The sequence below is a fragment of the Myotis myotis genome, unplaced genomic scaffold (genome assembly GCF_014108235.1).
Source record: "Myotis myotis isolate mMyoMyo1 unplaced genomic scaffold, mMyoMyo1.p scaffold_m19_p_12, whole genome shotgun sequence".
Taxonomy (NCBI): Eukaryota; Metazoa; Chordata; class Mammalia; order Chiroptera; family Vespertilionidae; genus Myotis; species Myotis myotis.
The window spans coordinates 6,417,110-6,431,596 of NW_023416316.1; the positions used below are offsets into that span (position 1 = coordinate 6,417,110).

General features: G+C 40.4%; 1 protein-coding gene across 5 annotated transcripts in view; it reads left to right on the forward strand.

Annotated features, from left to right (window-relative positions):
- The window catches only part of GOLGA1 (golgin A1), a 40,131-nt gene continuing 25,644 nt past the window's right edge, over nucleotides 1–14,487 (forward strand). For 4 of the 5 annotated variants that reach the window (XR_004971153.1, XM_036329681.1, XM_036329682.1 and 1 more), the window contains exons 1-9: nucleotides 1–145; nucleotides 920–1,255; nucleotides 1,987–2,266; nucleotides 6,253–6,343; nucleotides 8,565–8,639; nucleotides 9,580–9,677; nucleotides 11,787–11,819; nucleotides 13,820–13,948; nucleotides 14,247–14,416. Coding sequence is in view for 4 of the 5 variants with exons in the window: in XM_036329681.1 (XP_036185574.1) it covers nucleotides 2,132–2,266; nucleotides 6,253–6,343; nucleotides 8,565–8,639; nucleotides 9,580–9,677; nucleotides 11,787–11,819; nucleotides 13,820–13,948; nucleotides 14,247–14,416 (731 nt within the window). In the remaining variant the exon portion in view is untranslated. The remainder of the gene's footprint in view (nucleotides 146–919; nucleotides 1,256–1,986; nucleotides 2,267–6,252; nucleotides 6,344–8,564; nucleotides 8,640–9,579; nucleotides 9,678–11,786; nucleotides 11,820–13,819; nucleotides 13,949–14,246; nucleotides 14,417–14,487) is intronic. The other variant, XM_036329683.1, reaches the window with a different exon arrangement.

A 14,487-nucleotide genomic window follows, 5' to 3' on the forward strand; every position in this document is an offset into this window, starting at 1 on the left:
CCCGCGCAGTCACTTCCGGCTCCTGCGCGCGTGCGGTTCCGGGTCGCTGCCCCGCTCGCCGGCCGGCCGTTCGCGCTGGTGACGCGGCCTGGCGTTCGCGAGAGGGCCGGAGGCGGGGCTCTGCCGGCTGCCCCGAGAGCAGCAGGTGCGCGGGCGGGGGCCGGAGACCCGGGCAGCCCCTCTCTCTCCCAGTGGACTCGGTCTGCGCCCACAGTGCCCGGGACGGGGCTGCCCGCAGACCCCCGGCGGGGGGCGGTGCCGGGTGCTGCAGGGCGAGGGTGCGGTCCGGCGGGCTGCGGGTTCCGGGAGTGTGGAGCCGGTTTCGGGATCCCCCGGCGCGACCTCCGAGTAGTCACTCCTCTGGCCTCAGGGCCCCCCTGTGAGAGGGGAGGGGCGCGGGTCCCGCCCTCCCCGACAGTCCTCGCTCCGGCCGGTCTGGAAGGAGCCTGAGCGACGGGAGGCTCCCGCCTGCCTCCCCGGGCGTGAAGCAGCTGCCCGTGCCCCCCTGAGCCATCTGCCCCCCGCGACTCTCTCGGGGCGAGTCAGGGCCCCAGGTAAACAGTGCGACTCAGAATCGCCTGAGACACACGGGCCCCGGGACATCGTCGCCTCCTTCAAGTTGTTTCGCCCGGGGATCCCAGTGCGAAGTCTGTTGAGGCACCGGCTGCGGTGAGAGAGGTGGTTCTTGGAGGCTTTTCTTTCACTGTTGTGCCTGTGAGTGAAACTCGTAGGCCAGTCACCAAGACGGAGACGCCCAGGTGCGGGGGGCTGGCCCTCCGAGGCCCGCGTCGGGGGCAGGTGTCTCTCCCTCTCCCTCCATCACCCTCCCTGCTCTCTGCAGCCGGCCCAGCCCCCTCCGCGTTTCGGCCTGACGCTTGGCGAGAAATATCCAATGCATTTTATCTTTGTCTTCATGCAGGACAGAAAACTTTGACCTCCGATGCCGTCTTAAATCTGGTAGATAAGCCAGGTGAGTCGGTGGCTGACAGACACCGAAGGTAACATTTTGAAGCCTTGTACGGACCGAAAGGGGAGACCCGCGGAGGTAGAAAGTCACCTGTCGATGGCAGGAGCCGAGCTGGGCTGTCCTCCACAGCACATGCGACCGGAAGGCCCGAGCCAGGATACTCGCGTTCTATGCACCATCGGGAGGAAAAGGCCTTTGGGTCTCATTGTTGGGTATTAGGAAAAGAAACGGATTTGAGGTCATTTTCATCATCCTTAAAGAGAGCCACAGAGCGTTTCCAGGAAACGTGTAAGGATATCTGATACCTATTTAACATAGTCAGTTGTCTGCCTGGCCTGGCCTTTGCCAGGTTGTCAGCTTTTTCTGGTGACTAGCTGATTGCAAACCATCCGCGAACATAACACCATTGCACCTTTTCCTCACGTTGAGTTACATGTTTTTGCCTTCATCTTAAAACACAACAGCAACGCGGAACTGTAGTTAGTATTATTGGGAGGAGGATTCAGAATCATTATGTGATGTTAATGTTTACCCTGGAATTTTTTACTTAACGGGCCATGGCCAACATGGTGTACGTACTAAAGAAAAAGAGGAGGGCCCTGGCTGGTGTGGCTCAGTTGGCTGGAGCCTCGGCCTGTATACCGACAGGATGTGGGTTTGATTCCTTGTCAGAGCACATGCCCAGGTTGTGGGTTTGATCTCAGGTTGGGGTGTATGCGGGAGGCAAACGGGGTGGGGGGCTTGGGGGGGAGTAGGGATACCAGCCCTGCCACTTAGCCACACAGTCTTTGGCAGATTACTTCACCCACGCCAGACTGAATTTCTTGATCTGTGTATGCATATGAGGTACCTGAGTGCTTTTTAAATGTTTAGTAACTGTGTTCTATTAAGTATACATGGAAAATTGTGAAACTTAATTTTGAAACCTGAAGCTTAACATAGCAACTCAGATGTGAAATCTCTCCACTGTTTAACTTAGAGTTCTCTTTCATCTGATTATAGATTCTGTGTTGCCATAGGTGACCCACATTTAAGAGGGAATGCAGCTAGCTTGGATGTCTGGAACTTTTTAGACACCTGTCTTGGAATTCTTGGTTGCTGGCCTAAAGACTTGCTGTGGTGGTGTAAGAGCTGGTCATCAGGACAGGATAGCCACACAGCAAAATGTTTGCAAAACTAAAGAAGAAAGTTGCAGAAGAGTCTGCTGTTTCCCAGAGGCCAGGAGGTGCTACTAGGATCCCACGGTCGGTGAGCAAGGAGTCTGTTGCCTCTATGGGAGCTGACTCAGGAGATGACTTTGTAAGTATCTTCATAGTTTTTAATATTTGTTACCATCTCAATATATATTTAAAATAAGACCTCGGGGATCATTCCAATAAGTATATTTTTTAATTAAAAGATTATTTAGAGTTATTATATGATTCTTCTTATTCTAAGGTGCTTTTCTGTTTTTTTTTCCTTATGTTTCTGTGAGTTCCTTTCCATACTCTTTACATTGTCCTCTTTTTTCATCTATGTATCTTGTGCATCTTCTTTTACATTTCATTTCTCAATACTTCGGTCTGTTGTCTCTGTAGACACACATACTTTAAGCCATTGTTGCTTAACAAGGTCTCTGAGTTGTGTGGAGTGAGCCAAAGTACACTCCTTTATTGGGAAAGTTGATGAAAAGATGGCACTGCTGACTGCAGTATGTCCCTTATTCATAAAGAACCTTTGTGGCTGGAAAGTTTTCAAAAAATGAGGATGCTGCTCACTTTAAATGTTAAGTCTTGGGATTAAAAGTATGTCTCTGGCATATGGCAGGATCCCTTTAAAGTCAGATAACTTTCCCCAAATGGCTTATAGTACTTCATATATGTAAAAAATATGTATATAAAGTAAGTGTAAAGTATAAAGCATAAAAATAAAATGACGGCTTGTTCATCTGTCACTTATTTAAAGAACTAGAACATTATTGATACTGTTGAAGCTACTCATATGCTTCTTCCCAGTTCCCTTCCTCTCCCTCCCCTCCAGATAACCACTATCCTAAATGTTGTGTTATAATTTCCCTGATTATTAAAATATCCTACCAGATATGAATATATTCCATCAACAGTTTGTTGTTTAATGTTGCTTATTTTTGAGCTTTATAAAAAATTGTATACTCTAGTCTTCTTGGACTTTAGCTGCCCCCGACTCAACATGTTTCTAAAATGCATCTGTGTTACATGAAGCTGTGGTCCACTTATTTTTACTGCTGTATAGGATTCCAGCACTTGAAGACAGTTTATCTCTGTCTACTCCTGGTGATAGACACTTGAGTTGTTTCCATGGTCAGATGACTCATCTTCCTCCTTTCTCGTACTACCTGTCTGGGTCAGATTTCATGGCAGAAGCTATTAGGTTATTGGGATGAAACAATAAGACTACCAAATCTAAGTTACCATTGGCCTTCTATATTTAACAGGAAATATAAATAAGTGCACATTTGATCACCAGGCTAAAGGATATAGTTTTTTGGTTTTTTTAAAATATATTTTATTGATCTTTTACAGAGAGGAAGGGAGAGGGATAGAGAGTTAGAAACATTGATCAGAGAGAAACATCAATCAGCTGCCTCCTGCACACTCCCTACTGGGGATGTCCCCGCAACCAAGGTACATGCCCTTGACTGGAATCGAACCTGGGACCCTTCAGTCCGCAGACCGACGCGCTATCCACTGAGCCAAACCGGTTAGGCTGAAGGATATAGTTTTAACTCTTGTGTTCTGTGACTGAAATACCTGCTTTGCCTTTCATGCAGGCAGAAATACGTGCATGCTGACATGCTAAATGAAGGCTCTCATTGCGAATGTGTTTCAGACATACAGATTGGCCTGAATTCAGGAAATACTTTGCTTTGAGACTTCTAAAGTATATTGATTTGAACTTACTATATATACATTCTGATCCCACACTATTTTCAGACACTTATAACCTGCTGCATATAGTTCTCCAACCAGATGTTTTTCCTCTGGCATCTTAAATTCTAAAATGAACAAAAGTGAATTCAGTAACTTCATTTCCACATGTGCACCTCATCCCCCAAGTCACCAGCAAGAAACCTTAGAGGCATTTAAACTCTTTCCTCCTTCACTTCTTGGTGTCCAAGCAGTTAACAGATACAGGGTATTCCCCCCAAAAAATACATACAGACTTTAACAGCTAATAGCTCAATTTTAAAAATGAAATGTCTTTTGATAAATACTGCCTTTATAATTATTCAAAGTGTGTGTATACATTTTTTGGGATACCCTATATTTGGCTTCTATCTCCTAAATGCCCACACTTACCCCCTACTCCATTTGCTGGCAATACACTTACTTCCATTTATTTCAGGCTCTGTGCTTCTCAGAAAAATGTGGTGACACAGGGTGAAATGTCCACCAGAGAAGACCATTAGCATTTCAGTGCCCAGGGATTGTATTGGGAAGTTAGTCATTTACCAAAATTTCAGACTCTCGGAAGAAGAACAGGTGTTAGCATAAACCATATATATATAATTTTTTTTTTTTTCATAATCAGTTTAGGGTACAATGAGCCTTTCTTATCAGGAATAGTGGGAACCCTTGCAAAATCTAAGTTCCCATAGGTCAGCCAAGGGCTAACCTTCCAAGCAGACCTTGCTAAAAATGGCAGTCTCAGGCCTGTGATGTTAACTCTTTGCTGCACAGTATATAAAACACTTTGTAATATAGTGCCTGGCTCTTAACACATATTTCATGATTAGCAGTTACTGTGGCTGCTGCTGTTTTAGGTAAGGACTCTGTTTTACCTCTCTCTATTCCAGTGCTTATTAGCACAATGCTGAGAATAGGATGTGTCACTAACAGTAATAATCATAACTTCTACTAATAATAGATGATATGTATTAAAACTATGCAAGGCTCTATTTTAGGGACTTGACAATTATTGATTTATTTAATCATAACAGTTCTATGAAGTACATCATGTTTGTTATCATAGTTTACATATGCAACCATTGCACAGAGAAGTTAATAATTGGCCCAAGTTCTATACTCTTATAAGTGGTGAAGATGGAACTTTAACCTGGACCTTCTGCCTGCAGAGACTCCCTCTTAACTGTACACTGTACTGCATCTCCATACATGGTGGATGGGCACGTGGCTAGATGGGTCAGTGATTTAAAGTGAATTGTTCAACCACCTTGAAAGACATTTTGGGAGTAAATTGAGAAACATTACTAGATATTAGATGCTATTATTTTTAATTTTGTTAGTATGGTAATGGTATTGTGGTATTAAAGGAACATGTCCTTATATTTTAGAAATATTAATATTTGTCAAAATATTTAGGATGAAATGCCATGATGCCTGTTATTTATCTTAAACTATTTTTATTGATTTTAAGGAGGAAGGGAGAGAGAGAGAGAAACATCGATGTGAGATTGTGACATTGACTGGCTGCCTCCTTCACTCCCCCTTACCAAGGATTGAACCCTGACTGGGAATGAACTGGCAACCTTTTGGTGCATGGGAGATGCCCAGCCCACTGAGCCACACCAGCCAGGGCTATGATGTTATTTAAAGTACTTTAGTAAAATTAAAATTGATGAAGCAAATTTGGGAAAACATTAGCAATTGTTAAAATTAATGTTCACTAAACCATTCTCCCTACTCGTCTGTTTTTAAAAATTATATAATGAAAGGTAAAAATATAAAACAAGTTACTTATTAACAACAGTAAGCAATGACCAAAATAATAAAGATAATGTTTTACAATAATGTAGACTGTTGAGGAAAATTTGATTCACTCTAGAGCTTTAAAATGACATTTCTTCGTTTCATAGATGAAGATACTGAAACTTGATCAATGTCAGTAATAGTTTCTTCCTCCCAAACTAGCCTTCCCCACTTTATCATCACAGAACTTTTCCCTCTTTATCCCAGGACTTTAGCTTTGGAAAAATAAAGTGACTTTTTTTTTTTTTAATCACTGAAAACATATATTCTGTATTATGTACTTGGTGTAATAAGATCATAATGGGTTTGTTCACCATCATTTATTTCAATACCATAATTTATTTGTTTGGCATCTCATGTCTCCTTTGTACTGTAGATGGATATAGTGTTGCTTCTGCTTTATAGGTTGATGAACTAGGATACATGTAAGTTAAGGTTTTCAGTGATCACAAAGTGTAACCAAACTTAAAATAAGTCGTCGCTTTCTGGTTCAGTACTGTGGTCTCACACTTCCAAAAACCCGTGTATGAATACTACTTTGTGTGTCTATCTCAACAGGCTTCCGATGGAAGCAGTTCCAGAGAAGATCTTTCGTCTCAGCTTTTGAGAAGGAATGAACAGATACGGAAATTAGAGGCCAGACTTTCTGGTATGTCTAAGAACTCATGAAAAACAAACAAAGGCAATTTTCCTTCCCTGACCCTCTCTCCTTATAAAATAGCTATATAGTATAATCTTACAGTTATTTTTATGTATTTTGCTTTTCTTAGTAAAGAAAGGAGAAATTTATACCCCCTTTCTTCCTTCTTTTGTTAGTATACCAAATAGTGTAAATTCATAACTGAGTTTTAAACTTTAAAAAGCACACAAAACTTACGGTTTCTGCTCCTGAGTTTCCAGCCATGGATATAAAAGGTATTAAAAGTGTATGTAAAATAGACTTGACTGTCTTCTTTAGCCATTAGCATAGCTTGCTTTCTGATGGAGAGGGGTAGAGAATACCATTTACAGGGAATGACCAACACATGTTGGATTCTTCAACTCCAGAGGGATTTGGTGCTCTGTTGCCACTTGCTACAGCTACATATCACCTATGTAAGTGTTATTCTGGTCTGGGCCACATTTCAATAGTATTTCTAACTTCAGCATCTTTATAGAAGTAGTAACGCTTGCTGTGTTTTTTTTGTGTGCACTTTACAATTTACACAACTCCCATTAAATCCGTTGCCTGAGCAGGTCATGTCTGTGATAGAGTGTGAGTTCTTATTTTGTTTCTGCCAGTGGACGCATTTTGAAAGCTTCATCCTGTGAAGTGGTTAGTGGTTTCTGTGTTTCTTTTTGTCCATTGGCCTTATGCCCATTTTATTGGAGTGAAAGCAGTAGACTGCAAAATTCCTCAAATTTTATGTGACATCTGTGTGTTTGTTCAGTTATCAAAGGTCCGTAATGTAGCTCCCAACTTCTAGTTAGTTTACTATCAGTTTGTCCTCACTGTAGCTTTATTAGACATAGCAAGGTTAAGGTCGCACAAGTAGTAGGTGGTAGAGCTGGGATCCAAATCCAGATTTGCTTGATTGGGATCCCAGTCTATACTCTTTTTTTTTTTTAATACATTTTTATTGATTTCAGAGAGGATGGGAAAGGGAGAGAGAGATAGAAACATCAATGATGAGAGAGAATCTTTGATTGACTGCCTGCTGCATGCCCCACACTGGGGATTGAGCCCGCAACCCAGGCTTATGCCCTGACTGGGAATCGAATTGTGATTTCCTGGTTCATAAGTTGACGCTCAACCACTGAGCCGTGCCGGCTGGGCTAGAGTCTATACTCTTAATTACAGTCTGCTTTAAACTCAGTTGTTACTGTCCTCTTACCCTCTAGTGTAAATAGTTTCAGTAACACAGGTGAAATAACTGCACATTTGTTTAATGTTGTGGGGAAACTATAAAATGACATGTACCCTCCCTAATGTAGAAGGGAGAATAGTTTGAGCTTGACTTAGGTTAGAGAGGAAGGGACAGGGGAGAGAACTGACATTTACTGAGCTCACATATGTCCTGGGTATTTTCCGACAGGCTCAGTATGAATAATAACAATAGCAGCTCCCTTTTATTGAACACTGTGCTAGGTACATGAGGCATATAAAATGGTTTATTATCTAATGCATCCTTTGAGGTAGGTACTCTTAATATCATCATTTAATAAATGAAGAAATTAATACTTAGGACCAATCATTTGCTTAAGGACTGACAGAGTTGGGATTTGAATTAAAGCCTGTCTACTTTTCCACTATACCATACTATCTTCTTTGGCCACTCAGGTAATTAATTCTGACTTTCACCTTTAAAATGGCATAGGCAGCTTCAGTTCCTGTGTGGAAAGGAAGCTGACTTTTTTAGAAAATGAAGCATTTTCACTGTGAAGGCAATACTGTGGTAAGGTGTCTGCTAGTGCCCTAACCACTGTTACTTAGTTGTACGGACTGTACGCTATTTAGGGAGTTCCCTTTGATCTATCCTGCTAAGACTGGAAGGGGAAGTGAAAACTGAGATTTGAAATTAAGTAATGAGATGATACTGGTTTTCATAGCAGGGCATTTCTGATGACCAATCCAGGCCCAATTCTTGTTTTTTTATCAAGTCTAAACAAAGCTGCCTATTCGTATTCTCCATTTACACCTTGGATAGTTTGTACTACCTGTTTGCCTGTCTTGTTCATTGTTATTGGGAGGCTGTCTGCCTATCTATCCTTACCAGGAATCATTTTCAAGCTGAAAAAATCATCATCATTTCATTCATTTTTTTGTTTAATTAACTTCCTTTCCTGATGTTTGTCCATTCCTGGTATGTGCGTCACCCTCCTCACCCAAGACTATGCTGAACAGGTCCGAAACTTGCAGAAGATAAAAGAGAAGCTTGAAATTGCATTAGAAAAACACCAGGATTGTACGTATTTTTTTTCTCCTGTTTTTTCCCCCCCCAATATTTTTAGGGTTTAGTTTTTTTAAATGAAACAATTGTGTATGGTTAAGTTTTTAACTTTGTCACAGCTCAAATCTTTGTTTTATGAGTAGTATCCAGTATTCTTAATTAGGTTGATATAACATTTGTTTGATATTTAGTAACATACAACTCGTATTTATGGGCATGTTGCCTTACGGGCATGTTTCTTAGAAGGAAGCTGTGTCCATCCAGTTGACCAGTTTATTGGCAAAATCTAGTGCCTGGCCCTGGGATCTAAATCAGGAGACTCGGTTCTAGCCATAGCTGCATTCCTTCTGTGTTCAGAAACTGGGGGAAATCTCTAGCTGTCATCACTCCTCCTCAAACAATAGAATATATATTTTGTTTATTCTACCCTGAATCATATGGTATTCTTTGGTCCAATCAAAGAAAATGCTAACGGAAGTAGAAAGTTATTTTCAGTTGATATATACTAAAAAATTTTTCTTAAAGGAAAACAAAGTGAAATATTTTTGTGTGTTGCTTTGTTTTGATTTTTGTTTTTCTTTTTAATTCTATAAATTGTTAATAGCCATCACTTAGCAACAGCATTGGTGTTTTCTTGCACCTTACCTAACTCAGTCAGTGTTCTTTCATTATACCATTTAAAAAGTTACCTTTTGGCATCTTCCTAAATGTATATACTTGATTATTACAAAAAAACAAAAACAACAGGAAACAAATAAACGAAAATGGTAGTCTATTACTAAGGCCAAACGATTCTGGGAAAGTTGAGATGGATCAGGTTTTTCTCAGTCTCATAATTCATTTATGTGACCTTGGCCTTTTTGTTAGGTGACAATTGTAAAGTAATCACATGGGTTATTTGTGATGCTGTTTCTGAAATGTTTCCATATCTCAAATAAAGCCTCTTCGTTAACAGCTTCCATGCGGAAATTTCAAGAGCAGAATGAGACATTCCAAGCCAACAGAGCCAAAATGGCAGAAGAACAGGCTTTGGCATTAGCCAGAAAGGACCAGGTATTTTATATTTGACATTGCCCAAGACTGGCGAAAGATTTCATTTGGGACATGATTTTTTAAAATCATGACTTAAACCTGGTAGGAAATATTTACAACCTAGGAGAAAAGAAATGCTATACTATACAGGGTGAGGCAAAAGTAGGTTTATAGTTGTGAGTTCGTGAAACAGTTTCTTGTATCATTACTTATTATTGTTTTATTTTCCATACAAACAATTGTACGTCTACTTTTGCCCCACCCTGTATGTTTTTTGAGATTTCATTTGGCCTCAGGGTGGGATATTATCAAGAAACTTTACAGTTATAATCATGAAGTATGTCCAGAATGTGGACATACTTATCATTCTGCAATTGTGTAGCGTTGTAAAATGGAGAGGGGAAATTGTGTGTCCATAGTCTGGTAGCGAGCCCAAGACAAGGAAAAAGATCTCTATCCTCTCAAAGCCTAGATCCAAACATTTGCCTTTGATAATGGAGAAGATGATATCAAGCTAGCCATCATCCATGATGTACGTAGTTCTTAAAATCTTTGTTCCCAGATTTCTTCAGCTTCAGCTAGCTAGACAGAAGGGAATTCCTATAATCTCATTAGAATCATCCATTGAAAGATGCTGAATGAATAATAATAAAGGAAAATAATGCTGTATATTTTGTGCAATGGCATTTTAAATTTAAGATAAGCACCAAGATATTATAATGGTAATCCTGATTTTTTTAAGATGGCGGTCAATTTATTATGTTGCATTTAAACAATATATAGCCCTAGCCGGTTTTGCTCAGTGGCTAGAACATCGGCCCATACACCGAAAGGTCTCGGGTTCGCTTTTTGGTCAAGGGCAACGTACCTTTGTTGCAGACTCAGTCCTCCTGCATACCCTCAGTTAGGGGCATGCGGGAGACAACCAATTGATGTGTCTCTCTCTCTCCCCCGTCTCCCTCCCTTCCACCTCTAAAAAAAGTCAATGGAAAATATTCTCGGATGAAGATTTAAAATGTGTGTGTGTGTGTGTGTGTGTGTTTGTGTGTGTATGTATGTATCTCCTTGGGTGAGAATTAACAAAAAACAAAACAACAGAAAATGTATAATTTACCTACAGTAGGTGGGGTGGGTGGGTGGGTGGTTGGTTGGTTTTAAAGTTTGTATTTGTCTTCTAGGACATTACTAACCAGAAAAAAAATTATTCACCAGTACTGTACTTAGTGGCTCACTATGATGGTATGAGTTTATTAAGAAATCTAAAATTGGTAGATTCTGATTGTAGGCACTTGGGATATGGCCTTTCGTACCAGTGGATATTTTTCCCCCATTCAGTGATTTGTGAATAATGGACATAATTCCTTTTCCATGAACTTATATCAGATGCATAAAGCATATTGGTAAAATCAAGATGAGAAGGAAAATAAGTATTAGGAGCTACTGAAGACCTTCCCCTTTAGTAAATTAATTTCTAAACATCAATTACAAAGTTACTAACTCAGCTGGTCCCAGCTACTCACCCCAAGAAGTTATAATAGTAATCATGGAAAACCAGTCAGGAGTGAGCTGAAAAGCTGCATACAAGCAGCACAGATAGTTTTGTTTGGGTGCTCTACTTAGTAAAAATCTGTAGGTTTATATTTGTTTTCTAGAGTTTTATAAAAAGTTCATTTTCTTCTTTTTAGGACTCTTAGCTTGCTTGCTTCTGTTTTTTTTAATCCTCACCTGAGGATATTTTTCCATTGATTTTTAGAAAGAGTGGAAGAGAGAGGGAAAGACAGAGAGAAACACCGATGTGAGAGAAACACATCAATTGGTTGCCTCTTACACACACCCTGACCAGGCCCTGGCCGGGGAGGATCCCGCAACCTGGGCATGTGCCCTTGACCGGAATCAAACCCGGGACCCTTTGGTCTGCAGGCCGATGCTCTATACACTGAGCCAAACCAGCTAGGGTCTGACTTTCTTAATATTAAGACAACTTCATGTGTTTGTTTATTTGTTTTCTAATTCGTTGTTTTGTTTGTTTGGTGGGTTGCTTTGGGGGTGGGGTAGGTTGTTTTCTGAAAATCTTGATATTATTGATACTCTTCCCTGGAAACAGTACTTTTTTTTGTTCTTTTGCCTTAGGAATGGTCACAGAAAGTGGAGCAGCTTGAAAAGGTTAGTTCATCTTTAATTTTGTTTCATTTCGGCTGTGGGCCTCTCCTGTGGAACTTAGAACATGGTTTCTGCGGTGCCCAGTGCACTGATAGCGCCACCTCTTGGAAGCAGGGCACTGGGTGACTGCACAGGGACGTGAGAAACTCAGGTCCTACCCGTGTTGGTGGGCACGCCCCGCCCAGTACACTCTCCTCTCCTCAGCTTTCTCCGTGCGTGAAGGCTGATGGGACCTGCACCAGTCCGGCTCCATGGCCCTTTTGCTTCTGATTGGGTTCCGCCAGTGGGGACACTAACAGAACTATGTGTGGAGGCAGAGTGTGGTCAGAGTGTTCATTTCCCCAACCTTCTCCATGTGGGAAACCTTTGGATTGGTTGTATCCCATGGCCAAAGGTCACAGCTTTATTGGATCTTTGGTTTACCCTCTTGACAAAGTTTCTTTCTCTAGGTTTCTTGTAACCTCTTCATCCCTTTGTCCCTTCATGTCCATCTGTTACTAACACATTTTCTCTTTTGGATTTTGTAACTCTGCCCACAGCTTTGAAAAGTCCCTTTATTAAACTCTTCTCAAAATACCTAACCTGAATCTGCCATCTGTCTCCTGCTGGGGCCCTAACTGACACTGTGGTAGCATTAGGAACACTTGGAGGAGACAGTGAAAGGAGTGCATTTCTCCAAGCTCAGCATTGAGCAGATAAGAGAACTTCTTGGCTAGACACAAATGAGGAAAATTGATTATTCCAGCACCATAGCTTTCTGACACTGTGTAGATACTTAAGTAATGCATTCCTGGCTCCCTAACATGAACAATAAGATGAAATTTCAAGCCTACAATTAGAAAAACATTTTATTTTAAAATAATCAATAATCAACACCCTCAGCCTGAATTATATGTTGCTACTTTATTCACTCCTTGTTTTCATTGAGTACTCCTAAGTTACTCTTCATGGTAGAAAAATTATTTCTTAGATTGATAGGTTGCTGGTTTGATTCCAGGTCAGAGCACATGCCCAGGTTGCGGGCTTGATCCCTAGTAGGGTTGTGCAGGAGGCAGCGAATGAATGCTTCATTTTCACATCTGACTTTCTCTTTCTCTCTTCCTTTCCCTTCCTCTCTCTCTCTATAACATATATATATATATATATATATATATATATATATATATTTTTTTTTTTTTTTTTAAGAAAAAAAGTTCTAAGCATGGCGTTGATGGTCTTAAACATGGTGGTATAGATTAGGTCAAAGTTTTCTTATCATAAGAAACTTAAGATCGTAGCAGTTGAAATTCTCATTGGACTATTTTTTTGTCTTTTAAAATTATGGAAAAGGGGGATCCATATATGACTGAACTAAATAAAACCTTCAGTTCACTAAGGAGATTGTCTCTCTTCACCCCTCTCCATTCAAAGGACGGATTGGGAAGTATTTTAGACAGGGAAAAACTAGAGATACCTAGGTCTTTGAAGCCACTGTGATTTTTGGAAATGTTATTTTTATAGACTGTTTTAATTTCTTTTCAATCAAGAATTGGAAACTGCAACAGCAGGGTTTGTCCTTAAGAGAATCCATCTTGAGAAGCTATGGTTTACTAAATTGTAATCTGACATTGGTCATGTCTAATTTTTGTTGACTTGCTCATTGAAATCTGTTCTTAAATGCATCCAATTTTGTAAGGACATTCAATCACTTACTCCAGTTATTAATGCTATTCAGCCAGTTGAGCCTGTCACTGAGAATAAACATGTAAAATGGATACCTGGAATTGTTAATCAAACTTAAGATTTTAAAGTGTTAGGCAATTGTTCTTATTGCCCTTATTCGCAACTGTCATTTAAAACATTTTTTAACTTAAAGAATTAATGCCATAATGATCATATTACTGTAAAGCTTCCTATTATCAATGTTTTCTTGTCTACTGACAAGAGACTTTTATTAAGAATTCTGCTTACATAATATGATTTTAATGTCTTAGTTGCCTGAGTTGATATCTTCTTCCAAATAGGAGACAAGGTTTCTGACAGCTCAGTTACAGGAAATGAAGAACCAGAGTTTGAATCTTTTCCAAAGGAGAGATGAAATGGATGAATTAGAGGGGTTCCAGCAGCAGGAACTAAGTAAAGTAAAACACATGGTGCGCATTTTTGTTTTAGTAGCTAAATGCTTGAATAGATTATTCATTATTCTGATTTTGCTTGTCATCACCCTCTACGTGACATACCCTAGTAGTCTTTGATATTAATTATATGTTTTTCAATTTATTAAAGTGGAAAAGTTCTTTTTCATTTTCTTTTCTTTCTTTTTCACTACTGGGCATATAAGGCCACTTAGAAGCTCACAGAAATGTTATGAAAGTTTAGCTTATTGGTCCAGATTTTTTTAAAAGTTATATTTCTTAGTAGTGGCTCAATGAAACTTTATCTTTGTGTCAGCTTTTAAAAAAAGAAGAAAGTCTGGGGAAAATGGAGCAAGAGTTGGAGGCACGAACCAGAGAACTTAGTCGAACCCAGGAGGAGTTGATGACCTCCAATCAGATGTCGTCAGACTTGAGACAGAAGCTAGAAGAATTGCAGAGACACTGCTCAACGCTGGAAGAGCAGAGGTTCTTGCTTGGTCTGTGGGGCCCATGGGAAGCGGTGTTAGTGTAGCTCTGGCTAGAACCTGCCCACCATT